At 51.1% G+C, this 26,991-nt stretch overlaps 3 protein-coding genes across 7 annotated transcripts in view; all 3 read right to left on the bottom strand.

Moving 5' to 3' along the window:
* The window catches only part of CCNF (cyclin F), a 32,177-nt gene extending 25,460 nt beyond the window's left edge, over positions 1–6,717 (bottom strand). Inside the window, exons 1-4 of one of the 2 annotated variants that reach the window (XM_074381770.1) lie at positions 6,616–6,717; positions 4,479–4,633; positions 3,029–3,135; positions 637–704 (exon numbers count right to left, since the gene is read on the bottom strand). In XM_074381770.1, the coding sequence (XP_074237871.1) occupies positions 637–704; positions 3,029–3,135; positions 4,479–4,633; positions 6,616–6,631 (346 nt within the window). In that variant the 5' untranslated portion in view covers positions 6,632–6,717. The remainder of the gene's footprint in view (positions 1–636; positions 705–3,028; positions 3,136–4,478; positions 4,634–6,615) is intronic. The other variant, XM_010339050.3, reaches the window with a different exon arrangement.
* Positions 6,718–10,788: 4,071 nt separating this feature from the next.
* On the bottom strand, positions 10,789–24,930 carry LOC101033475 (ATP-binding cassette sub-family A member 17-like). Of its 4 annotated transcripts, none has more exons than XM_074381767.1 (7): positions 24,841–24,930; positions 23,705–23,830; positions 22,245–22,439; positions 13,806–13,993; positions 11,791–12,395; positions 11,510–11,583; positions 10,789–11,045 (listed from the first exon to the last, which is right to left on the bottom strand). In XM_074381767.1, the coding sequence occupies exons 1-5, from the start codon at positions 24,853–24,855 to the stop codon at positions 12,266–12,268; spliced, it is 654 nt and encodes a 217-aa protein (XP_074237868.1). In that variant the 5' UTR covers positions 24,856–24,930; the 3' UTR covers positions 10,789–11,045; positions 11,510–11,583; positions 11,791–12,265. The 4 variants fall into 4 exon arrangements, with proteins under 4 accessions (XP_074237868.1, XP_074237867.1, XP_074237866.1 ...); XM_074381766.1 differs by having other exon boundaries at positions 10,789–11,583; positions 11,791–11,981; positions 12,225–12,395; XM_074381765.1 differs by having other exon boundaries at positions 10,789–11,583.
* The window catches only part of LOC104651471 (ATP-binding cassette sub-family A member 17-like), a 36,635-nt gene continuing 34,529 nt past the window's right edge, over positions 24,886–26,991 (bottom strand). Inside the window, exon 10 of the mRNA XM_010339052.3 lies at positions 24,886–25,019. Within this exon, the coding sequence (XP_010337354.3) occupies positions 24,886–25,019 (134 nt within the window). The remainder of the gene's footprint in view (positions 25,020–26,991) is intronic.

Here is a 26,991-nt window from a genome sequence, read left to right as displayed (position 1 = left end):
TAGAAGTAGGAATGTGGCAGGCTACACCCCATTCTTTATGTGTTTTGGGAGCTGGGACAGGTCGTGGGCTCATTCCTTGGGGTGCTGAGCAAGTAAGCGGTAACTGGTAGAAGAAAAGGCTGCACAAGGTTCTTTCAAGAAGCACCCGGCCTCTGGGGATGAAGGGATTCAGACACGAGGCCAGTTCCAACCTGCCAGTTCCTGCTTCCCGTTTAGAAGCTTGGCTCTGTATTACTAACTGTGGAACTGGCACACTGACCTCTGTCTCAGAGTTCTCAGTGGATGGCCAAGGAGAGGGCCAGCATCCACATGTGGGCCTGCATGCTCATGGCACAGAGGGCAGGAGCCCAAACAGCCCCTGTGCTGAGGCTCTGGCTTAGTCACTCTTTGCCAACTGAAATGAAAGGGTCTGCTAAAACCAGAGGTGGCTCTCTTGTAACCTACAAAGTCAGAGAATCATTAGCGGGTCCCTCAGCAGGTACATCTGGGCACAAGCTCCTGAGAGGGGATGGGAAGGCAGGCCATCGGATAGAGCAAAAACAGCAACCGAACCACTAACACAGGGACCACCACTTTGTAGGGCCAAAGGCTCACGCTTATCTAAAGCGTCAACATGCAGGCAGGGTCAGGACTTACGGCCTTCATTGTAGAGGTAGGCTATGCCCAGCTTCACAGCAGCTTCAAAATTCCCCTTTTCAGCAGCCCTGAAATATTAAGAACACAAAACATCACAATATTTTATGTCACAAACATTATGAAGCACCACAGCACTTTAAGTCAGAATACTTGATCCCTGAATCACACACACACACATATAGTTTGTTTTTGAGAAAGGGTCTTGCTCTGTTGCCCAGGCTGGAACACAGTGGTGATCCAGCAGTGGTGTCATCATGGCTCACTGCAGCATCAACCTCCTGGGCTTAAACCATCCTCCTACCGTGGCCTCCCAAGTAGCTAGGACCACAGGCATGTGCCACCACGCCAAGCTAGTTAAAAAAATTTTTTTTGCGTGGTACGGTGGCTCAAGCCTGTAATCCCAGCACTTTGGGAGGCCGAGGCAGGTGGATCACGAGGTCGAGAGATCGAGACCATCCTGGTCAACATGGTGAAACCCTGCCTCTACTAAAAATACAAAAAAATTAGCTGGGCATGGTGGCACGTGCCTGTAATCCCAGCTACTCAGGAGGCTAAGGCAGGAGAATTGCCTGAACCCAGGAGGCAGAGGTTGAGGTGAGCCGAGATCACGCCATTGCACTCCAGCCTGGGTAACAAGAGCGAAACTCCGCCTCAAAAAAAAATTTTTTTTTTCTAGAGACAGGGTCTTGCTACGTTGCCTAGGCTAGTCTCAAACTCCTAGGGCCAAGCAATCCTCCTGCCTCGGCCTCACAAAGTGCTGGGATTATAGGTATGAGCCATCACACCTGGCCCTAGAACATTTCTTTATGTCGTGTAGTTGAATACAAATTATCCATTACATAGCAAGATCTGTGAAAGCCAGTCCCAAAAGACCATGTGTTGCATGATTCCATGTGAACCACTCACAAGCTGCAAATCCAGAGTGACAGAAAATCGATTAGGGGTTGTCTAGAGTTTCCAGGATTGTGGGGAAAATGGGAAGTGATTGCTGATACGGACAAGCTTTCTTCTTGGGGTGAGGGGAACTTTCTAAAGTTATATACTGGTGATATGTATATAACTCTCAATATACCCAAAACCAACGAATTACACGTTTTATTTATTTATTTATTTAGAGACGGAGTCTCATTGTGTCGCCAAGGCTGGAGTGCAGTGGAGCGATCCTGGCTCGCCACAACCTCCACCTCCCGGTTTCAAGTGATTCTCCTGCCTCAGCCTCCTGAGTAGCTGAGATCACAGGTGCACACCACCATGCCCGGCTAGTTTTTGTATTTTTAGTAGACACGGGGTTTCACCATGTTGCATCAGGCTGGTCTTGAACTCCTGACCTTGTGATCTGCCAGCCTCAGCCTCCCAAAGTACTAGGATTACAGTTGTGAGCTACTATGCCTGGCCACATCTTATTTTTTTATTTTTTATTTTTCTTTTTGAGACAGTCCTACCCCATTACCCAGGCTGGAGTGCAATGGTGTGATTTTGGCTCACTGCAATCTCTGCCTCCCAGGTTCAAGCAATTCTCATGTTTTAGCCTCCAGAGTAGTTGGGACTACATATGCCCATCACTGCACCCAGCTAAATTTTGTATTTTTAGTAGAGACAGGATTTTGCCATGTTTCGCCAGGCTGGTCTTAAAACTCCCAACCTAAAGTGATCCACCTACCTCAGCCTCCCAAGGTGCTGGGAACACAGGTGTGAGCAACCACAACCAGGTGAGTTATATACTTTAAAAAGGTGAACCGTGTGATGTGTGGATCCTGTCTCAATAAGAAATAGACACATTCCAACTGGAAGCAGCTGAAGCACGGCCCCGGGAACATGGCTGCCTGCCTTTACTGGCTGGCTGGCTATCTTGATTTCTGGCAACTCAGGTGGACGAAGGCCACAGTGAATCAGAAAAATCCCCGCCTGAGCTGTGGTTCTTTAGTTTGTTAAGCTCAAGCTAGGCCTGCTTCTGAGGGTGGTCTACCTGGGCTCATGAGCACATACGAACAGGGTGCGGGGCGCAGGCTGGGGTAGAATCTGCCACTGAGTGAAATGCTATAGGACAGAAATCACATGTTTTGACCACAGGGAAGGAAGGCTGAGTGAAGTTTCCTCAGGAAGGTGACTCGTGTCTGGGTCATATGGGAATCGGTCACAGCCCTCTGGAGGTACCACGGCCCCATGTCAGTGGCATGGAGAATGACTGATAGCACCACCTGCTGGAAGGTGTGGGGCTTGTGTGGCCCAAAGTGTGAGGTCTGCCGCCCTCAGTCACTCCCCAGGGGATGAGGCAATGTCATGGGAGACAGCAACAGGAAAATCGTTGCTGAATCAGGCCTCGGGACACAGGCTGGCACATAGAAAGGCCAAGGCAGGAGAAGACCAAGCCATTTTCAGGGTGCAGAGATACCTTTCAAAGAGCTTCAGGTTCCCTGGAGACGGCCACAGCTCCTGGAAGCTGGCACATGCCCACACGCTGGCGTGGTTGTCCACCAGGTCCTTCAGCTGGGAGTGCACCTGCAGAACAACGGGGGCCGGGCTGGGTCATGGAGGGCCACCTGAAATGAAAGCCCCCCGCCTGGAGGCTCTTGAGGATGAGGTGCAGATGCAGGGTCTCCTGTCTCCTTCCCCATGCTAACAGTTGAGGTCCCCAATCTCTGCGTGAAAGTAACCGTCGCTTTGAACAGAGAAAAGAGACCCAGAAATGCATTTCTCTGAGGTTCTAAAGGCGGGTGGAGGACAATGGTCCTGGGAGGAGGGAACAAGCACCCAGGCTGAGAAGGAGGGTTTGACATCCCTGCAAAGTTATCACCCGCAAAGACCAGGGAAACTGACTTTAAATGGGGGCAGGCAGGACAGAAATGTGTTTTGTGCCTCCCCGCTGGGGGCCTTGATAGTGGGAGTGTGGAAACAGGTCACAGGGACACAGGCAAATAATGACACCCATGATGGAGGTCTCAGGTAGAACCTGGAGCCTCTGCGCTGGGCCAACACAGGAAGTGTCTGGGCCAGGACCCGGAGCACAGGTAAGCATTTTAAATGCCAAAGTTTCCATTGACATTGGAAATTCAGCACCCCCTGGGGTCCATACAGTGTGTCACACCTGCAATGGAGGTGGCTTGGGAGTCAGGAAATGCATTCTTCCTGGAGTTTTCCCATGAATCCACTGTAGACTCTAGGTTAAGTCACTCTAAGTAAGGCTACGGTTCCAATATCTAGAAAATAACCCCTAGAATCCATTTCAATGGTAAATGTTACATGGGATGTGCATATAAGAATATATTTTTATTCTTTTAAACACTATTCTATTATCTAAGGGATGCAAATTTCACTGCCATAAAAGGGTACTTTCTCTGTTGACACCACAACGAACAGAGGCAACCTTAGTGTGCTGGGAGACAGCAATAGAAATTTCTCAAAGAAAGCATCTGGTAATGCCCTTGTTTCCTTTGCCCTCCTTTTTTTTTTTTTTTTTTTTTTTTGGATACAGGGTTTCACTTCCATTGCCCAGGCTGGAGTGCAGAGGCACTATCATGGCTCACCGCAGCCTGGACTGCCCAGGCTCAGGTGTTCGTCCTGCCTCGGCCTCCTAAGTAACGGGAGTACTGGCATGCGTCACCACGCACAGCTAATTTTTGTATTTTTTGTAGAAACGAGGTCTTGCTATGGCTGGTCTTGAACTCCTGAGCTCAAGCGATCTGCCCTCCTAGCCTCCCAAAGTGATGGGATTACAAGCGTGAGCCACGGCGCCTGGCCTGCCCTCCTTTTTAGCCAGTTTTGTTCTGACATTTAAGAATACAAGGCCTTGATGGTATAATCAACAATGCTAGGGCTCATACTGTTTTCATCTAGGGACTTACGGCTCGGACTGCCAGGATGTCCTCCACAGAAAGCCATTTCAGGATGTGAAACAGCACATCTTCGGGGAGACTCAAGATGGTCAGGTTTCGGGGTCTCCTTCTTATTCTTCGCTTTGTAGGGTAACAGAAACACTTGGCACATCTACAGTGGATCACTTAAGGAAAAAAAGACAGAAGCCTTGATAAGATGAAAAGTTATTCTACATATAACCCTTGAAGGGAAAAAAAAAGATAAATTTCCATCTGAAGATGATCTAATGGTTAACTATTCCCTGCACCACAAAAGAAGGAATCATGCTTCTTGTCTCAAACAAAGATTATGCAAAGGAGTAGCATTGCATGAATTACAGAAGACATCATTCATTTTCAAATATTCAACAAAAATTTGGCAAATAGTACCCATCATGTAACTTAGCTATTGGGAAACTTTCTGATTCAGGACCCACACAACACCCAGGAAGGGGAAAAACCTGCCAAGGCTGAGGACGGTTTTCCTCACATTCACTCTCAGGAAAGCCCCTGGTTAACCCGCCACCCCTGCCCTGGGTTAAAGGGCTCCAGCCCGCCCTCCTCAGGATGCCAGGGTCTCTCCTCTCGAGGTACCCCAGGAGCCTCTGGTGGATAGCTTGCTTTTGCCACAGATGACCAAAGTGCATAATGTTCAGTAAGGACCTGTGGGCTTGAAGAGTCTTGTTTTCAAGTCCAAACTAGAAGGGTCGGCCGTGGAGAGAAGCCACAGACTGGGAGGCCGGGGGCAGTATGTGTCCAAGTCTGAGCTCTGCAGACCTGCGGGGCCCCTGAGTCTCAGTGCGTCCTCCACTGAAGAATGTGGAGTTGACAGCTACACAGTAAGGTCGTTGCTCAGATCCCAACACAAACCTAAACCTGTAGGTTTGTGTACACGTGCAATCATTAAAGGTGAGACAGGCTCTCCACTCTTCAGGCTTCGCCATGCTTCTCAGACGTGTGCCCTCTCCTCTCCCCACAGCCCGATTTTCCAATTCCTACTCCAGCAACACCTTCCTCACTCTATGCAGATGACCTCAGCCCTTATTTCATAGGATAACAGAAGCCCTCAGAGAGGAACCTCGGGATCCTGCCTCCCAATCTACAAATCTACCTTTCTTTTTTGTGACGGAGTTTCGCTCTTGTTACCCAGGCTGGAGTGCAATGGCGCGATCTCGGCTCACCGCAACCTCCGCCTCCTGGGTTCAGGCAATTCTCCTGCCTCAGCCTCCTGAGTAGCTGGGATTACAGGCACGCGCCACCATGCCCAGCTAATTTTTTGTATTTTTAGTAGAGACGGGGTTTCACCATGTTGACCAGGATGGTCTCGATCTCTTGACCTCGTGATCCACCCGCCTCAGCCTCCCAAAGTGCTGGGATTACAGGCGTGAGCCACCGCGCCCGGCCTCAAATCTACCTTTCTATTCATTCTTCTACCAGTCCTGAAAGGAAACGCCACTCCCCTCTGTGGGCCCGAATACCTCCCCGCCAGGACCTCCCAGCGATTGCCCCCTGCTCCCCTCTCTTGCCCTGGGTCTTCCCATTAGCAGTTAAATCAGCTGCAAAAGCCAAACGTATTCCAGGGCTACAAATTCTCCGATTCCATATAGACCTCCCCATTAAACAGTTCTCATTCACCGGCTCTAGGACAGACACTTGGAGGCGTGTGATAATCGCTGTGATAATAACTGAAACCGCAGCTCGGGTTTCCTCCGCCTCAACGCGCGCGGAGCCGAGCGCGGCTTTCCACGGAGCTGGGTCTCCGGTCCCGCTGGACGGAGGCCCCGTCAGGACGGGCCGGACCGCGGGATCGCCTCGCCTCCACGCGCTCCGCAGCCCCATCCCTGGCCAGGAGGCGCTGGGGTTTGGCTCCCCGGGACCCGACTGCCGCTCCGGGAACTGCCTGGAAAATGTCGCGACGGGGGTAGACGCCGAAGGGCTCAGGCGCCCGCCGGACATTTAAACCGCGCGCCCGGCCGCGCCGAACGCGACCCCCGCCCCCGGTTAAATGGCTCGAGCCCGCCCTCCTCAGGCCGCCAGGGTCTTTCCTCTCGCGGGATCCGCCGTCCGCCCCTCAGCGCAGGCAGAAGGGGCGCGGGGCAAAGATCGGCGGACATCGCCCGGTACTCACCGCCGCCGCTCCCCATCGCAGCGCTAGCGTAGCTGTAGCCAGAGCCCGCCTGAGAGCGCGCCCGCGTCCCGGCTGGAGCGCGCCGACCCCTCGCGCAGGCGCAGACCCCGCCCCGCCGCCCGCCCCAGTTTTCAAACGCGCCCGGTCCTCCCATTGGCCTGCTCGGGGGGGGGCCTCTGGCGGCCCCGCCCCCTCCCCGCCCCGGAGACGCCTTGTGCCCCGCCCTCCACGCCCACCCAGCTTGCTCCGGGCTCCCGCCATTGGCCGCGCCAGGACGCAAATTCGAACATGGGCCGCTGATTGGTGGAGCCCGCGTGGCCGCCCCGCCTCCCCAGCGGGGAAGTGAGTCCCTGAGGAGCGCGGCTCCCCAGCGGCTGGCGAGGGTTTGGCGGCGTGCTTTCCCGCCCGCGTGAGTCCGGGCTTCGCCGCTGACTCGGGCGACTGCCATCCGCGATGCCAGATAGGCTGCGAAGACGCGTGCCGGCGGCCAGGGGAAAGGGGACTCCTTGGCGTTCCTCGCAGGAACGGCCTGCGAGAGCCCCGACGTGGCGCTTCTAGGACGAGGCAGTGCCCTGCCCCGATCCCGGGGTCGGTCCTGGGCCCGCGACCCTCACCCCTAGCCTGCACGGTCTTCCTTTCCGCCGCCCGCTTCAGGTGGAGACCCTTGGGTTTGTGGCCGAGCCGCTGTTGGGCGGGGATCTGGCCCAGACCGTGGTAGGGAAAGGGGGTGGGAGCCGGCGCTGGAAGTCTCCCCTGGCCTACCCTCCGGAACGCTGACCCCTTCTTCCCGCGAAACGTGGCGCACCCTGGACGCCCCAGTGCCCCGGGACCGGGGCAAGCCCTCCTCATCACTTTGACCGGTTCCTGCCCCCTGTCTGGCCTCCTCGGTGCCACTTGGGAGCTGCTCGCGGAGGGAGGTGTCACATCTGCCCACTCTTGTCTCGGGCAGAGCCCATCCGAGCTGTCCTTCAGGAATCAGCCGCACTCCACCCCTTTCACGGCACGGGCTGTCAAGGGAAGACACGCAGCCTCCTGAGGGTCTGGTGGAGGCGGGGGCCTGGGCCAAGGCTGCCCACCTCTCCCTCACGCTTCCCTCAGTCTGCACCCTCCCATCCTAATGAGTGCCCACAGCCCTCGTGACCACAGAACCCCTAAAGCTACTGGGCCTGCCCTGGGCACACAGACAGGAGCTCTGGTGTGCAGGCGTCAGCCAGCCTGGTGCAAGAGACAGAGTACACAGGTGATCACAGCACAGGGCACAGAAGAGTTCGTGGCCCCAGAGAGGCCCTGGAAGTTGGGACTATTCCCTGCCCTGGAATCAGGAAGCTGGTGAAGGAGGGTGAAGAGAGGACAGGCTGAGCGGGTTTGGGAGCTGCTCCTCAGATATCCCATGTTCTCAGCCCCCAGGTTTCTTATCCTATCATCTCACTTTTGTCCCCCTGGGTTACTGTTTCCTACTTTGTCACTGTTACCTGTCTCCCCCTAGGGCAGAGGTGCACTTTCAGGGTTAGCTTCTTGAAGGGACTAATCAAGAGCCAGCCATGAGCACACTGGCGACACCGGCTGCCTCTAGGACCTAGAACTGCATCCCTGCTCCCTATGTTGTTGTTTGACTTCATCCTGTGCTTTGTGTCCTGATCACTCTCCTATCTATATTGAGAGGCAAATCTCTTTTTCAGGGACCAGGAGTTGTCTTGGCTCCAGCCACGCCTGGCCCATTCCACCCACTGCGCTGGCAGCTGGAGCCTCCAGGGCTGCGCTGGGGTGATGAGTGGCTCCTGCAGGGTGTCAGCCCGTTTCCCACTGGGCTTTAGAAATGATCAATAAGGGGGCTGGGCGCGGTGGCTCACGCCTGTAATCCCAGCACTTCGGGAGGCCGAGGTGGGTGGATCACGAGGTCAGGAGATCGAGACCATCCTGGTCAACATGGTGGAACCCCGTCTCTACTAAAAATACAAAAAATTAGCTGGGCATGGTGGCGCGTGCCTGTAATCCCAGCTACTCAGGAGGCTGAGGCAGGAGAATTGCCTGAACCCAGGAGGCGGAGGTTGCGGTGAGCTGAGATCGTGCCATTGCACTCCAGCCTGGGTAACAAGAGCGAAACTCCGTCTCAAAAAAAAAGAAAAGAAAAGAAAGAAATGATCAATAAGAATCTGTGGGTTTGAAGAGTCTTGTTTTCAAGTCCAAATTGGAAGGGTCAGCCCTGGAGAGAAGCGACAGACTTGGAGGCCGGGGCACTGTGTGTCCACCTCGCGTCTCAGGGTGTGTTGGGTGGCATGGCCTGCTGTGGGAGGGGGCGCACTGGATGGACAAATGACCTGGGCAGGGGATTCTAGAAGAGGATGAAAGTCCACACATCCAAGGTGAGGCCTTGTTGGAAAAGTCCAAACTGTTAGGAGCTCAGGGAAATTCCTGGTGGAATGAGGTGTCAGTTGAAAATGTCATGGGTGGTGAGGGGCAAGGGGAGAGTAAGGGAACGTGAAGTAAGTTGGGAGCCTGAGACATCCCACATTCAGAGAGGAGGATGGGCCTTCAGTGGAGGCAGAGAGGGGCATGGGAGGAATGAGAGCTGGATGTGGAAGCAGAGGCCCAGGGAGTGGCCTTCATCACAGGGAACAGTCACCTGAAACAAGCGCTGAGAAGAGGGTGGGTTGGCGACCACGGGCCTGCCATGCCATTGTTCTGGGCAAGAGCTGTGGGAAGCATAGGCAAGGCTGGTGCCCCACACTTTCCTGAGTCCTGCATCTGCCCAGAGGGGAGCTTAGGGGCCTGTGGCAAGGGACAGTGAGCCCCACAGGGAGAGAAAGGCCGCTGATGGACTCAGAGGAGAGGGTCCACAACAATGGCATGTGGCCACATCCATCTGCATCTGGATGGTGCGACGGTCTGGTGCCTACCGGGCCTCTGCTCAGTGGAGGCTCTCAGTGGAGGTTCCTACACTGGAGCTGTGTCAGAGCACCTGCTATCGGGCTTGTTGCAACATGGATTGCTGGCCCTGCCCCAAGCATTTCTGATTCAGTAGGTTTCGAGTGGGGCCCAAGAGAGAGCCTACATTTCTAACAGGTTTCCCGATGGTGCTGCTGCTGCTGCTGCTGCTGCTGGGACCCCACTGGGAGAACCTCTGCCCCATTGTAACCCTGGCTCCGCTGCCTGTTGATGTGGGAAGTGGCTAGCTGCCTCTAAGCCAGTCAACCCATGTGGGAGTTGGGGCGCTGTCCACTTCATGGGTGGATATAGGACCACATGTAGCTCTAACTTTGCGGGAGCCAGGGAAGAGGATGAAACTCCACACATCCAAATATTTAAATACGATAACATCCTGACTTAGGCTAGCAAACTTGTCTAGATTTCTTTCTTCCTTCAGACAAACAGTGTCATTACCACCTGGAGGCCAGGTGTGAGTTAGGAATCATGGTCTCTGCGAAGCTTCACTCTTCCATGTGGCCACGGGAGCCAGGCCCGCCCTGGCCTGTGGACAGCCTTCTCTCTTTCTGACTCTATCCTGCTTTCCAAGGGATCTGTGCACACGTGTGGAACCCTCCAACACATCCAAACTCCTCCACCCACAGTTCTGCAGAGCTGCTGCTTTGCTGAACCTCGAGTCTTGGGCTGCGTCGGCTGGCATGGCCTGCCCTGCCCTGGGAGGGAGTGCACTGGATGGACAAATGATCATGGGCAGGGGAGTCTAGAGAAGGAAGAGCCCAAGCTTTGGGTGAGCATTTCCCTCTGCCCTGCAGACTTCTTGCCCATGAGCAAGGGCATGGCCAGGACAGGCCCCTTGAAGCTGCGCCTGAGGGTGGTGTGATCAAATGACATGATGCCTGCAGGGGATCGACCACAGAGCTGGCACCTGGTCGGGTCATGGTTAGTACTGTGGTCACCCCCTGTCCACCACCCTTGGAAAGGACATGCAAGATGTTTTGAGGCTGCTTCCACAGCCAGGTCTCAGGATCTCAGGAAGACCACAGGCTACTCAGGTGGGACTCGGGCATCCCTTCCTACTGAAACGCTCCTGGGTTCTCCAGGGGGCCTCTCAAGTTCCCTGGTGGGCCCCACGCTGCTCCATGCACTGCAGTTGAGGGGAGAGCCCCGTGCCGAGCCAGCTGGGCTGAGAGCTGCCTCTGTAGCCCTGGAAGCTGAGGCCAGGCCATGCACACCTGGGCCAACCTGGCACTGGGATGTCTTTATTATAGCAGGACAGGCTCTGAGGGAGGCAGGGAGGGAGGCTGAGAGGGAGGCAGGGAGCACAATGAGGGGCCCGCGTGCTCTGCCTGCTCTCATTGGCCTCCACTTCGGACCAGGGGCACAGGGCAGGCGAAGCTCAGAAAGATGTCCTCCAGGGTGACCTGACTGCGTAGTCATCCAGCATGTACTTCTTCTTGGCTTGCTCCAGAGTGCCAAACACCTGGGAGGAGGCTGCTGTGGCCAGGCTGTCCCACAGACGCACACGGGGAAGGAGAGGGTGGAAGGGCTGGCCTCTGGGACTCTCACAAGGCCCCCAAGAGGCCCATCCCTCTCTCAGCTGCTCCAGAACACTTCCCAAGAACTCGGCGCTATGGATCTCCACTGCCCATACTCTTGGGTGGGAATGGTGCCAGAAGGGCAGAGGCCTGGCAGGGTCCCTGGCTTGCTGTGTGTCCCTGGGCATGTGGTGTTTCCTCTCTGGGCCTGCTCTCCTCTCCCTGAAATGAGGGGGCAGGAGGAGCAGATCTCCAAAGTCCCTTCCAGCTGAAACACCTTCTGTTCTATGAAATCACGTGAACGTTGCCGTGGAGATGGCAGGACAGTGGCAGTGCTGAACATGACTTCAGAGTGATGGGGAGGAGAGAAAGAGGGAGAGAGAGAGTGACAGAGTTACCCCAGAAAGTGGGTCACGTCAAAGATAGGCACTCACCTTCACCCAGCTGAGGTTTTGGCCTGGCAGGTGGTAATGGATCATGCCTTGGTGCTCATCTTCCAGGACGCTGCCTGCAAGGAGAGACGGCGTGGCTGTGAGGGCTGGGCTGGAGGATCAGGGAGGGTGCCTGGGTGCTCGGCACTGCGATCCTTGTCCCAGGGATCGGGGAGATGGGACATGGCAGGGCTGAGGCACAGATACGTCTCACAGCAGATGGGAGAGGCCTAGACAGGGGCCCAGGGCCCACCCAGTGTGGGGCTGCCAGGGCTGGGACACACCTGGAAACGTCAGGTCTACGAAGGCCTTGAACTCCTCCAGCGCCTCCTGCTGCCCTTCGCTCCGGACCTTGGCCCGCAGGGAGTAGCGGCTGACGAACTTGCTTTTGAGGTGCTGGGGGCTGCCCAGGCACTTGAACTGCCCCTGCACCATGATGGCCATCCGGGTGCACAGGGCCTCACACTCCTCCATGCTGGGAAGAGGGTGGGGCCTGAGACAGGGCTGGAGTGCCAAAGGCTCGTGCAGACAGGAAGGGGGTTTGGTACCCTGATCAGGCCATTCCTGATACCCATGCTCAGAGTGTGGCTCATGTGCAGAGCCTGGGGAATCTCCTCGCAGACTCTGCACCAGCTGTTGATGGATCTCCTGGCCACGTGGCTCCTTCCCATCCCACCTGGTTTTGAAACTTCCAGTGACCCGCAGAGCCAGGCTCTACCTGTGGGAGGTGATGACGATGGCCTTGCCGGACTCGCGGACTCATGCCACCGCATTCCAGAGCAGGTGCCGGGCCACAGGGTCCATGCCAGTGGATGGCTCGTCCAGGAAGATGACGGCAGGCTCTCCAATCAGGGCGATGCCAGTGCTCAGCTTCCTCTTGTTCCCACCACTGGGGGTGGAGGGGAGAAGATTAGGTGATGGGAATGGTCAGACTCCAGCAGTGAGCACTTCTGGCTCAACACTCACCCCCTTTCCTTCTCTGTTCAGGAAGTGTTCCCACACCCCACATGGGGCTTTCAGCAGTGCAGCCCACTGCTTTCACCCAGGGCTGAACCGTGGCTGGGGCTATCCACTCAGGGAATAACCCCTTCTCCTGGACACAGGGATGAGTCCAGGGTGAGCACATGGTTGGCGAGTCTTCTCTGAGGGTCTGGAAGTGTTGAGGGCAAGTGCTTCTCCATCTGAGAAGAAGGGTATTGGCCCATCTTAGCTAACTTAAAACATATAGCATTTACTATGTGCAACACACTGTTCTAAGCTGTGCAAATATGAACTCATTTGATCTTCAGAAGATACAGGGAAACATAAAAACCTGCTTGAAACAGAAGCCAACAAAGATGGAAGAGCCAAGGGATATCATCATCTGACCCTGGGCCCAATTTGCCCACGGTGTGGGCACCTCTACGCCCCAATCCTGGGTGTGCAGTACCGCTATGTGCCTCCAGGGGCGCTGCACACAACGCGAAGGGAGTCCTTGGATCCGTGCGGTCTGGGGCCTTGCTTTAATAGTTAATTGGAGGCCGGGTGCGGTGGCTCAAGCCTGTAATCCCAGCACTTTGGGAGGCCGAGGCGGGTGGATTACGAGGTCGGAAGATCGAGACCATCCTCGTCAACATGGTGAAACCCCGTCTCTACTAAAAATACAAAAAATTAGCTGGGCGTGGTGGCGCGTGCCTGTAATCCCAGCTACTCAGGAGGCTGAGGCAGGAGAATTGCTTGAACCCAGGAGGCGGAGGTTGCGGTGAGCCGAGATCACGCCATTGCACTCCAGCCTGGGTAACAAGAGTGAAACTCTATCTCAAAAAAAAAAAAAAAAATAGTTAATTGGAGTAGGGCTTCTATCACTGACAACAGAAGCCTGAGGAATACCCCATGCTCTTCAGCAGAACATCAGCGGTTCAGGTACCCTAGACACAGAGGTATGAGGTAACTGTGGGCTTAAAATGCAAACTTACCGACAACAGAAAGCCCTTCATGAAGTGGCAGGAAGAAAGGTCTGTCCTCATCTTAGCAGGACAGTAACACCCGTGGCACCATTTGCCTGTTGTCAGCCATGTAAACTACCTTTGGACTGGGGCAGCTTCATAATCCACTCAAGCCCAGGGCCAAGAGGAAGTGGTGCCTTGGGGCAGCCCAGGCCACTGACCTCTTCCTACAGGAGTGGAAGCTGCCCCCAACCACCTGCACGGGGACCTCATCCCCAGAGCTGGGGGCTTTGCCCTGCTCTCCAGCTCTGGGAAAAACTGGAACTTACGTTGTAACTGGAGGCAGAGGGGCCAGGGGAAGCCTCAGATCTCACCTGTAGGTCTTGACCAACTTGTCAGCATACATGTACATGACTAAGTCCTCAATAATCTGGTCCACACAAGCACTGATGTGGCACTCTGGGATGCCCCAGATCCGGGCATACATGACCAGCATCTCGTGGCCTGTCATGAAGTTCAGCAGAGCATCAAACTGAGGACAGTAACCAATCCACCACCGTACCTGGGTTAGAAAATAGCCCCGAGAGGGAGACACGTCAGAGGAAACCCTCCTCCCATAGGCTCACCAAGCCTCCAATGAGGCAAGGGTCTGGACACCTCCAGGCTGCTGCCCCTGCCGCTACCCACATCTGCCACATGAATGCGAACCACGAAGGGCCTGTGAGTGGTACTACAGTTACGTCAGGGAGCTGCTGGTGTAGTGGGCAGGGTGGATCACTTATTTGGCTCCTCCTCCAGCTCACCCAGCATGAAACCGTAGCACCCAGTGCCCCCCTACTTCCTGGTGCCTTTGAAGCATCCAGTCAATACAAGAGGCTTGCTTTGCTTTTTTACCCTTTAGAAATATTTTCTATTATACTTGTAATCTGCAAATCGATTTTCTTTGTAAAATATTCAGGTAAAGACTCCCGCAGTCTGTTGGCGGCCTGCCCCAGCCCACTGTGGCCAGGCTGCAGTGCACCGTCCGGCATTCTGTGTTGGCAAAGGCACCTGCGTGGACCTAGGCTCCTTGCTCAGGACTGGCTGGGTGCTGTTTTTTGCCAAATAGTATCATCCTTTATCTATCATTCTGTCACATGCTTTCTTTTTTTCTTTTCTGAGAAGTCTTACTCTGTCACCCAGGCTGGAGTGCAGTGGCGTGATCTCAGCTCACTACAATCTCTGCCTCCTGGGTTCAAGCAATTCTCCTGCCTCAGCCTCCTGAGTAGCTGGGACTACAGGCGCCTGCCACCATGCCCAGCTAATTTTTGTATTTTCAGTAGAGACGAGGTTTCCCCACATTGATCAGGCTGGTCTCGATCTTCTAACGTCATGATCCACCTGCCTCGGCCTCCCAAAATGCTGGGATTTACAGGCGTGAGCCACCACGCCCAGCCAACATGCTTTTTATTTATCTTTTTGCGATGGAGTCTCTCCCTGTCGCCCAGGCTGGAGTGCAATGGCACCATCTCAGCTCATGGCAACCTCTGTCTCCTGGGTTCAAGCAATTTTTCTACCTCAGCCTCCTGAGTAGCTGGAATTACAAGTACCTATCACCAAGCCCAGCTAATTTTTGTATTTTCGGTAGAGATGGGGTTTCACCATATTGGCCAGGCTGGTCTCGAACTCCCGGCCTCTTGACTTGCCTGCCTTGGCCTCTCAAAGTGCTGAAATTAGGGTGTGAGTCACCGTGACTGGCCACTTCATTACTCTTTATGGCTGAGGAACATGACATATTATATAGCAAGACCACATGTTTATCCATTCATCTGTTAATGGACATTTGAGTTGTCTCCACTTTTAGCTGCTATGAGTAAAGCTTCTGTGGACTTTCTTGTGCATGTTTCTGTGTGGATGTAGGTTTTCAGTTCTTTTGGTTATATACCTAGGAATGGAATTGCTAAGTCATATGGTAATTCTGTGTTTAACCTTTTGAGTATCCTTTCTGATAATTTTTTTTTTTTTTTTTTTTTTTGAGACAGAGTTTCGCTCTTGTTACCCAGGCTGGAGTGCAATGGCGCGATCTTGGCTCACCGCAACCTCCGCCTCCTGGGTTCAGGCAATTCTCCTGTCTCAGCCTCCTGTGTAGCTGGGATTACAGGCATGCGCCACCATGCCCAGCTAATTTTTTGTATTTTTAGTACAGACGGGGTTTCACCGTGTTGACCGGGATGGTCTCAATCTCTTGACCTCGTGATCCACCTGCCTCGGCCTCCCAAAGTGCTGGGATTACAGGCTTGAGCCACCGCGCCCGGCCCTTTCTGATAATTTTAATCTTTTAGCTGGAGACTTTGTTCATTTATATTTAATGTAAGTACTGATGTTTGGATTTAGATGTGATGCATAGAAACACATTTTTTATTTTTTCTTAAGATAAAGTCTCTCTTGCCCAGGCTGGAGTGCATTGCTGTGACTATAGCTCACTGCAGCTTCAGCGTGGCCCAGTGCAGCAGCTCAAGCCTGTAATTCCAGCAATGGGGAGGCCAAGGCAGGCAGATCTTGAGGTTAGGAGATCGGGACCATCCTGGCCAACATGGCGAAACGCTGTCTGTACTAAAATACAAAAAAATTAGCCAGGTGTGGTGGCCTGCACCTGTAATCTCACTTACTTGGGAGGCTGAGGCAGGAGAATCAGAGAATCACTGGGACCACAGGCACACACCACTATACCCAGCTAATTTTACATTTTATTGTAGAGATGGGGTTTCACTATGCTGTCCAGGCTGGCCTGGGTTTCCTAGGTTCAAGCCATCCTCCCACCTGGGCCTCCCATAGTACTGGGATTACAAGTGTGAGCCACCATGCCTGGCCTCAATCTACCGTCTTATTCAGGGCTGGGTAACCCATATGTTCTATGTTCCTTTTTCTCTCTCAATTCTTCTGTCATATTTTTTTTCATTTTTCTATTTTTCTCCTCTGTTACCTTAAAAGGTATATACTCCTTTCCCCTATTCCTTTGGTTATTCCTAGAGATTAAAACATGCATCCTTGATTTGGCGATAGATATCATTAACTATTTACTTTTTTCATGAACAAGGCATGAACCTTAAAATACTTTAACTTCTTTTACTCTGTCCTGATTTACAGCTATTGTTGTCATATATTTTACCTTTATTTATGTTTTAAGCCTCATGAGACATTACTATTATAGCTTTCAGTCAAAACTCACAGATCTCTCTTTAAAAAAAAAAATAATAATCACTTGGCTGGGCATGGTGGCTCATGCCTGTAATCCCGGCACTTTGGGAGGCTGAGGTGGGCAGATCACAAGGTCAGGAGATTGGGGCCATCTTGGCCAACACGGTGAAACTCCGTCTCTACTAAAAATACAAAAATTAGCTGGATATGTTGATGGGTGCCTATAGTCCCAGCTACTCTGGAGGCTGAGGCAGGAAACTCAGTTGAACTCAGGAGGCAGAGGTTGCAGTAAGCCAAGATTGCACCACTGTAGTCATTCTGGCAACAGAATGAGACTCCGTCTCAAAAAATAATAATAATAATAACTTTTTCTCCCTTTCTGTTTTTTTTTTTTCCCCTCTTGCCTTACCACTCAAAGTGATAGAATTACAGGCATAAGCCACTGCCACCATGCCTAACCCTTTCTGAATCTTTGAGCTTCCATCTGGAATCATTTTCCTTCTGTCTGAAATTTACTCTTTATTATCTCCTTTTGCATACATCTGCTGATGATAAATTATTTCAGCTTTTATTTATCTGAAGGTCTTTAAAAAAATACCTTCCAGCTGGGTGTGGTGGCTCACACCTGTAATCCCAGCTCCTTTAGGAGGCTGAGGTGGGTGGATCACCTGAGGTCTGCAGTTCGAGACCAGCCTGACCAACATGGAGAAACCCCCGTGTCTACTAAAAATACAAAAATTGACCGGGCATGGTGGCTCATGCCTGTAATCCCAGCACTTTGAGAGGCCAAGGCAGGCAGATCATGCGGTCAGGAGATACAGAGACCATCCTGGCCAACATGGCAAAACCCTGTCTCTACTAAAATACAAAAAAATTAGCCCACGCCTGTAATCCCAGCTTCTGGGGAAGCTGAGGCAGGATAATTGCTTGAACCCAGTAGGCGGTGGTTGCAGTGAGCCATGATCATGCTATTTCACTCCAGCCTGGGTGACAGAGTAAGTCTGTCTCAAAAAAAAAAAAAAAAAAAAAAAAAAACCAAACCGAACAAACAAACAAAACACAACACCTTTCTAAGTATAGTTTTACTGGTTACTATATTCTCGGTAGGTTGTTTCCTCTTATATCACAATGTATCGTTCTATTGTCTCCTGGCCTCTATTATTTCTGTGATGGGATCTGGTACCAGTAACTGTTGCTCTTGTGAAGGGAATCCACCTTTTATCTCTGGGTCCTTTTAAGATTTTTCTTGTGTTGGTTTTCAGCAGATTTAGTATACTGTTCCTAGGGGCTGATTTCATTGACCTTGCTTGAGGATAATAGGGCTTCATTTGCAATTGATGTCTTTCATAAATTTTGAACAGTTTTAGCCATGTGGTTTTAAATGTTGCCTTGTCTCCCTTCCTTTTGGAATCTCTGTTACACACACTTCTTACTGTATCCTTTGTACGTGATTAGTCATGTTGATGCATAACAAATGACTCCAAAACTTGGGTGTAATTTGTTATTTCATGGTTTCTATGTGTCACATCAGGAATCTCAGAGCAGCTTAGTTGGGTGGTGCTGGCCAGGGTCTCTCATGAGGTTCTGCTAACCTGTTAGTTGGGCCCAAAGTCTCTTGAAGGCTGAGGTAGCTGCTTCCAAGTGGCTGGCAGGTCTCAGGTACTTTCTGACTGCTCCTCACCACACAGGCCTCTCTGCAAGGCCACCTAGGTGCTGCATGACACGGCACTTAGCTTCCTTCAGAGAGAGCATGCTGGTTAATTTTTTTTTCTTTTCTTTTCTTTTCTTTTCTTTTTTTTTTTTTTTTGAGGTGGAGTCTTGCACTGTCACCCAGGCTGTAGTGCAGTGGCCCGATCTCTGCTCACTGCAATCTCCGCCTCCTGGGTTAAAGCAATTCTCCTGCCTCGGCCTCCCGAGTAGCTGGGACTACAGGGTTGCACTACCATGCCCAGCTAATTTTTTTGAATTTTTACTTGAGACGGGGTTTCACCGTGTTGACCAGGATGGTCTCAATCTCCTGACCTCGTGATCTTCCTGCCTTGGCCTCCCAAAGTGCTGGGATTACAGGCATGAGCCACCTTGCCTGGCCTGAGTTTCACTCTTGTTGCCCAGGCTAGAGTGTAATTGTGCAATCTCAGTTCACTGCAACCTCTGTCTCCCAGGTTCAAGCAATTCTCCTACCTCAGCCTTCCGAGTAGCTAGAATTACAGGCATTCGCCAACATACCAGACTAATCTTTTGTATTTTTAGTAGAGATGGGTTTCTTCGTGTTGGTCAGGCTGGTCTTGGAACTCCCCACCTCAAGTGATCTGCCCGCCTCGGCCTCCCAAAGTGCTGGGATTATAGGCAGCTGGTTAATTTTATGTGCCTACTTGGCTGGGCTCACGGATACCCAGATAGTTGGTGAAACTTGATTTCTGGGTGTGCCTGCGAGAGTGTTTCTGGAAGCACTCAGCACATGAATCAGAGACGGAATAGAGACTTGCCCTCACGGATGCCGCCGGGTGTCATCCAACCTGCAGAGGGCCTGAAGAGAACACAAAGGCAGAGGGAAAGTGGCTCTGCTCTTTTACTAGGCTGGGATGTCCATTTTCTCCTATACTTGGACACTGGGGCCACTAACTTTTGGGCCTTCAGACTCAGACTGGGACTGACACCATTGTCACCCCAGTCCCTGTGCCTTTGGGTTTGGACAGGAACTATACCACTGGTTTTCCCGAGCCTCCAGCCTGCAGATGGCAGACTGTGGAACTTTTCAGCTTCCATAATTGTGCAAGCCAATGCCTCATAATAAATGTGTCTGCTTATTGTATTTTATTTGTTCTGTTTATCTGGCAAACCATGATAATACAGTGAGTGCTGTGAAGGGGAGAGTATATCCGAGGCAGAGGCTGTGGTGTCTTTTATGACCCAGTCTCAGAAGTGACACCCCATCTCTTCTTCAGAAGACTACAGTGTTTGCTGGTCACATGCACCAACCCTGGTACAACATGGGGAGGAACTACTCAAGGGTGTGAATGCTAGGAGGAGCATTACTAGGGCACACCTTGGAGGCTGTATACCACAATGACTCTCATCCTCTTCTGTATATTTTCCACCCTTTTGACCTCTGTGCTTCATTCTAAATTATTATCATTTTTTGCAATGTTGTTAGCTTTTATCCACAGGTACCTGGGTATTTTTTATTGTGCACCAAGCATTGCATTTGTCAAGTTGTTTGTAGAAATCATTTGAGGACTAGGATGATATAATCTTTCCCTAAAGAAGATTTACCTTTTTTTTTTTTTTGTTGTTGTTGTTGTTAAGACAGAGTCTCTCTCTGTCACTCAGGCTGGAGTACAGTGGCTTGATCTCAGCTCACTGCAACCTCCACCTCCCAGGTTCAAACGATTCTCATGCCTCAGCCTCCCAAGTAGCTGGAATTACAGGTATGTGCCACCACACCCAGGTAATTTTTGTATTTTTAGTAGAGATGGGGTTTCACCATGTTAATCAGGCTGCTCTCAAACTCCTGACCTCAACTTGTCCACCTGCCTCAGCCTCCCAAAGTGCTGGGATTACAGGCATGCACCACTGTTGCTGACCTTTTTTTTTTTTGAGACAGAGTCTCACTCAGTTGCCCAGGCTGGAGTACGGTGGTGAGATCTTCGATTCCCCCCTTCCTAGGTTCAAATGATTCTCCTGCCTCAGCCTCTCAAAGAGCTGGGATCAGAGGTGTCTGCCACCATGCTCGGCTAATTTTTGTATTTTTAGTAGAGACAGGGTTTTACCATGGTGGCCAGGCTGGTCTCAAACTCCTGACCTCAAGTGATTTGCCCTCTGTAATCTCCCAAAGTGCTGAGATTAGAGGTATGAGCCACCACCTTTTATTTCTGACAGATGCTTGGGAGCACTGGCAGTTTAGGGTCACATCAATTTCATGTCAAAGACTGCTATCAAGTCCAGGCTGTTTTGCAATTATTGTATAAGCTTGCATAAGCACGGCTCACCCCTATGTCTATAGTGCAGCCCTTTAGGGTCTCCACTCAAACAAAGGATGCTTTCACCAGGCATGGTCTTGCCCCAGCTAAGCCCTGAATTCCAACTCCTGTCACTCAGCATAAAGAGCAACGCTCAGCTCTCAGCTGTGCAGCTTTGCATTGCTCACCTCCCTGGGCCGCTATCCTCTTCTACCTCCCGGCCGAGTAAGGCTTCACTATCTTGTTAGCTTTCTAAGACTTTCAAACATGTTTTTGACATTTGGTCCAGTTTTCCTAGTTACCATCAGCAGGAGGGGGGCCAGAATTTCCTTGTTTGACATTATTAGAAGAACTTGCCCACACTTTTTTGAGTAATAAAAAGTTAATAGTAAATGTTTTATGACCAAGAAGGGCTTACATTGGTTATAACTCTCCAACTAAGGTAGGTACACTGAAAGACAGCCTAAGAGTGGCAACTGAGAGCACAGATTCTGGAACTGGACTGGGTGGGTTCTTTTTCCTTCTCTCTACAGGATTAGGGCACAGACAGAGGCCAGCTTGATAAACTTCTTGGCAATAGAGTGACTCATGCATGCGTCTGCTGTAAAGAGTACGACTCTAGCTGTGCCTCTGCAGCGCAGTCTCTCTAGAGGCCTTTGACCGCATCCCCTCTGTAGCACCGGCGACGTCAGCTATGCATTTACCTCACGGCGATGGCTTGTTCATGTGCTCATGCAAGTGAGAACCAGTGGGTCTAGCACAATGGTTGGACACACAAGGCCCTCAAGAAGTGTCTCATTGAACCAGTGCCAAACTGAGTTAGAGAATCCAAGAAGTGGGTCAGGCTTAGGTGTAGATATTAAGTTCAAGTATGAAACATCTGCGAGAGGTCCAAGGAACGCTGATGAGAAGGTATCAGCATGCAGGACTGAAGCACAGGGCTGGAGTGGGCTGGGGTGCGGCCACTGGGGAGGCATCCACAGACAGATGTTAACAGGAGCCACAGCAGCCAAGACAACAGGCGGGTACCAGTGCATGTGGAGTGAGAAGGACAGTGGCTGACGACACAGCCCCTGTGAAATGTAAGGACCAGATGTAAAAGACCCTCTTCTGAGAAGGATGTGTCAGTGGTTGATAAGAGCCAGGAGAGGGGAAAGCTACAGAAGTTAACAGAGGAAGCCTAGTTTGAGAGCAGAAAGGGCCAGCATTATGAATGCTGCAGATAAGTTAAGGAAAACACAGACTGAACAGAAGCCTCCTCAGCTAGGGGAGTGCGGGATGACCAGGTCCAGAGACAGCAGATTCAAGGGCTGCTGGGAGGGAGCCCACGGACTGTGCTTGACTGGATGTCTGGAGAGGTGCCTTGAACAGCAGGACGGTGTGTGCCACACATTCCCCCAGGAAGTGTGAGGGAGGAGGAAAGGGCAGGTTGGGGGGATGTGTGGGGAGATTTGGGCCCGTTGAGTTTCAGATGCCTGTGGGCCATTCATGGGATGATGTTAAGTAAACATCTGGACACATGATCTGGAGCTCAGAGAAGCAATCTAGGATGGAGCTATGGATTTGGGGGTCACAGACGAAACAGATACATGGAATTTTCAGAGAGCAAGTCCCATTCCAGTTCCTGTCCCCAAATCCTGTGGCATAGCTCAGGTTTGTTTATAGAGACACACTCACCTTCCCTACATCAGAGCCGATACTGAGGCCCTTGACAAAGCCGTCCCCAGAAGTTATGGGCTTCTGCCCAGTCAGCATTTTGAAAATGCAAGACTTCCCAGCCCCACTGATGCCAAGCAGGCCAAAGCACTCTTGTGGTGGCACAGTGAAGGACACTTTGTTCACAGCCAGCAGGGGTGCCTTCTGGATGTAGATCTGAGACACACAAGACGGGAGACGCAGTGAGGAGGCTGCAATGCAATCAGCTGTCCAGCAGTTGCACTGTGCTTGCTGCACGCCTGCTCGGGGGTAGGTCCCAGCTGCTCTCTGGGCTCACCTGGCCTCTCCTGTACCCAGGCTCAGACTCACCTTTTCTCAGCTGTTACTCCAAGCAGGGTTTATTAAGGTCTTTCTCTTCTCCCACTGTCTTTGCAAATTGAGAACTTAGTTCTCTAAGATAGGCCCTTTCCCTTCTGTCCCTAAAGCTAACAAAATATTTTTGATGTTGCCTGATGGTTTGTTTCTGATTTTTTTTTTTGAGATAGAGTCTCGCTCTGTCACCCAAGCTGGAGTGCAGTGGTATGATCTCAGCTCACTGCAACCTCTGCCTCCTGGGTTCAAGCAATTCTGTCTCAACCTCCCGAGCAGCTGGGACTACAGGCGCCCACCACCACACCCGGCTAATTTTTTTAAATTTTAGTAGAGACAGGGTTTCACTGTGTTGCCTAGGCTAGTCTCAGACTCCTGAGCTCAGCCAGTCTGCCCTTCTCAACCTCCCAAAATGCTGAGATTACAGGTGTGAGCCACCACACCTGGCCTTGATTTTGTTTTTAACTACCAGTAACCACAGGGAAACAATAAGAATAACAAACTTGGGGGGAAATGGTACAAAGTTCATGGATTTTTTTTTTTTTAAATGGAGTTTCTCGTCACCCAGGCTGGAGTGCAAAATGGCACAATCTTGGCTCACTACAACCTCTGCCTCCTGGGTTCAAGCAAATCTCTTGTCTCAGCCTCCTGAGTAGCTGGGATTACAGGCGCCCACCACCATACCTTACTAATTTTCCTTAATTAGTAGAGATTAATTTTTAGTAGAGCTGGGGTTTCACCATGTTGGCCAGGCTGGTCTCAAACTCCTGGCCTCAAGTGATCCACCTGCCTCAGCCTCCCAAAGTGCTGGGATTATAGGCATGAGTTACCGCACCTGGCCCACATCCTTGCTTCTTGAGATTCATGGTTCTGGTGTCCCTCCCATCCCGGGCCCTCTTGTCTTCCAGGGGACCACAGAAGAGACAATGGAGGGCTGAGATGCAAATTTCTGTCTCAGGGTACACAAATGAACTCATGTGATTCACTCTGAGGCACTTGCCAATACTCCACACCTGCGGGCAGGGCTGAGAGCCCTTCATTTTATTGATTCTTTATGCAAAGGGCCCAAAAGAAGAATGTTTATGACTTTTTGAAGCTAAGTCTGACTTTACCTTTGATATTTCTTTAACAACTAGTGGATTTTTCTCACACAAATTTTCCAAATAATTCTGGATATTCTTTGCCTCGTCTTCCACATCTTGGTCTTCAGGCACTAATGCTACTTTGTGCAACACTGCCTATATTCCAAGACAAGGAGGGAAAATGTAACTGCTTTTGCAATGGTAGAAGGTAGAGATTGAAGGGACCAACAAAGACTGGATCCTCTCTTGAAGGCCTTGAAGGTGTCCAGCTGACACTGGTTCACATAAAAATGTTCACCCCTGTCTCAGAAGCAACTACAGGTATCAAAGACTGAACTCAGATTGCCGTGACCATTATATGGTGGACATGCAACAACATGGCATCAACTTTTGAGGAAAGCTGGAAGACTTATAACCTGGGGATGTCAAGATATAATAAAAGCATATTTTCTACAGTTTCCTTGGGTGGTCTTGGCCTCTGGAAAATACTCAGACCAAGAGCTGACTGGACAGAACTTTCTCCCGTCTGACTCATGGATGTCTATGGGGTAAGAGGTGTTCTAGAAGGTGACTGATTTTAGGACTCTCAGGTAACTTTTTTTCTTTTTTTTGAGATGGAGTCCTGCTCTGTTGCCCAGGCTGGAGTGCAATGGCGTGATCTGGGCTCATTTCTACCTCCCTCTTTGAGGTCCAGCGATTCTCGTGCCTCAGCCTCCTGAGTAGCTGGGATTAGAGATGCCCACCACCACATCCTGCTAATTTTTGTATTTTTAGTAGAGACAGGGTTTCACCATGTTGTCCAAGCTGTCTCAAACTCCCAACCTTGGGTGATCCACCCGCCTTGGCCTCCCAAAGTGCTGGATTACAGGCATGAGCCGCCTCACTTGACCTAATCTCAGGATATTGTTTCTATTCATTGATGAGCAGTCCTTAAAGCCCCACAGGTGACCAGCATCATGAACAGGGCCTAGGGACTAAGCCCAAGGCTTCTTCCCTGTCTCGGAGTTCCTGGGCACTAGCTGTCACCTCTCTGCTCTGAGATGGGACCAGATGATCTGCAGGCTCCCTCTGATTCTGAGAATCAAGGCAGCTACAGACCACAGGAAGGAAGCTATGGAGCCAGGCTCTGTGCCTGTCCCAGAGGATTTACACATTGACCTACTCACCAAATTTTGCCTCATGCAGAAGTCACACACCCTGGTTTTCAGTTTCTAGAACATATTGGTTTCAACAAAGAAAAGCAGGATGATGTACACAGGTCCTGATATAGCCAGAGCCATGAGGTGCTTCCCCATACCTAGCAACTCCCATGCATAGATGTTCTTTTGGATCACAAACTCGCCTCCTAAAACAGGATAAATAGACATTATTAAAATCTGGGTGATCTTCAGGTTACAAGGCAATTCCTCACCTTTACATACAGTAGGTGAATTCCTCTTTTTTTTTTTTTTTTTTTTTGGAGAAGGAGTCTCACTCTGTCACCCACGCTGGAGTGCAGTAGTAGCATGATCTCGGCTCACTGCAACCTCCACCTCCCGGGATTAAGCAATTCTCCTGCCTCAGCCTCCTGCGTGGCTGGTACTACAGGTGTGGGCTACCATACCCAGGTAAGTTTTGTATTTTTAGTAGAAAAAGGGTTTCACCATGTTGGCCAAGATGGTCTCGAACTCTTGACCTTGTGATCTGCCCACCTTGGCCTCCCAAAGTGCTGGGATTACAGGTGTGAGCCACCACGCCCAGCCCCACTTTACTTTTTTCCAGTTGTTGATGCAGGAGAATGCACAAGAAAAATACGGTGTGTTTTGGAAAATCAGGAGCACAGCCCCAGCATGGGCTGCATCTGTGGAGGTGGGAGATCTGAGGGTAGAAGGAGATGAGGTTTACAAATGATCTGTGTCCAGACAGCAGGGGTGAACTGCTGGCTTCCAAGTCGTTTGAGTGTCACCTTACATATGATGAGGAGGATGCACTTCCTGCCTCTACAGTTTGTGGAGATAAAACTATCATCAAGAGTCTCTTAGGAGACATAACGACTCCCAAGTTAAAAGTAGAAGGAGCCAGGCGCGGTGGCTCACACCTGTAATCTCAGCACTTTGGGATGCCAAGGTGGGTGGATTACGAGGTCAAGAGATTGAGACCATCCTGGCCAATATGATGAAACCCTTCCCTACTAAAAATACAAAAATTAGCTGGGCATGGTCCCAGCTACTAGGGAGGCTGAGGCAGAGGAATCACTTGAATCCGGGAGACAGAGGTTCCAGTGAGCTGAGATAATACCACTGTATTCCAGCCTGGCAACAGAGATCAGCCTGGCCAACATGGTGAAATCCTACGTCTACTAAAAATACAAAAATTAGTTGGGTGTGGTGGTGGGCACCCGTAATCCCAGCTACTCAGAAGGCTGAGGCAGGAGAATCCCCTGAACCTGGGAGGTGGAGGTTGCAGTGAGCTGAGATTTCGCCTTTGCCCTCCAGCCTGGGAGACAGAGTGAGATGATGTCTCAAAAAAAAAAAAAAAAAAAAAAAAAGCAAAGGGAAGCTGTTAATTCATTTTTAAGAAAAACAAAACAAAATCCAGTCTATATGAAGGAGGTGTTCAGGATAAATGCAGATGGGAAAGAATGGAACTGAGGTAAAATATCAGCATGCCTATCCAGCCTGACTCATAGACACGGTGGCACAGACACAGGGGCCTGAATGGCACTCACTTGCAGCTTCCTTCACTCTAGCTGCGCACTCACCGAGCAGCCTGTCCTCAGCCTTGGCTCTGTGAACCCAGAAAATATGACAGGTCTCAGTTAATTTAGAAAGTTTATTTTGCCACGGTTGAGGTCGTGCCCCTGCCATTTACTTATTATCTTTTTTACTGAGGGATTACATAGTTCCGTGATGTGCATAGATCATAAGTAGACAATCTGATGAATTTTGAAGAACCTCTAAGCCCATGTAACCAACACCTCAGTCAAGATAAAGAACATTTCCATCACTCTAGAGAGTTCCCTAAAGTCTATTTTTAGACAATCTCCCTCTCCCCAACCCCGAGGCAACCATGTTTCTGGTTCCATCTCCAGGACTAGTTTTGGACTTCATTAGTGGCATCATACAGTGTTCACTCTTTTGCTCAACATTGTCTTTGATAGCCATCCATGCAGGTCCCTTTTTAAATTTGTGAGTAGTAATCATCCATTCTCCTGGAGATGTGTGTTTGGGACATTCACACTGGGGACTCTTCAGGCAACAGCTGCTGTGGACTGTCCCTCACAGGTCTTTGGTAGACATGCAGTTTCCTGGGTGCAACTTTGGAGACTGCTGGAGGGA

Source organism: Saimiri boliviensis, chromosome 12 (assembly GCF_048565385.1).
Source record: "Saimiri boliviensis isolate mSaiBol1 chromosome 12, mSaiBol1.pri, whole genome shotgun sequence".
NCBI lineage: Eukaryota > Metazoa > Chordata > Mammalia > Primates > Cebidae > Saimiri > Saimiri boliviensis.
The sequence above is the reverse complement of the archived record's forward strand: the minus strand, read 5'-3'. Positions and strand labels throughout refer to the sequence as shown.

Excerpts from the sequence above, each read along its gene's own strand:
- LOC101033475 (XM_074381765.1), bottom strand. Across the intron at positions 22,440-23,704 it reads TTGTTAAAGAAATATCAAAG|ATCTACATCCAGAAGGCACC; the intron begins GTAAAGTCAGAC and ends TGTGTGTCTCAG. Across the intron at positions 12,396-13,805 it reads AAGTTGGTCAAGACCTACAG|TGGTGGGAACAAGAGGAAGC; the intron begins GTGAGATCTGAG and ends CTCCACCCCCAG.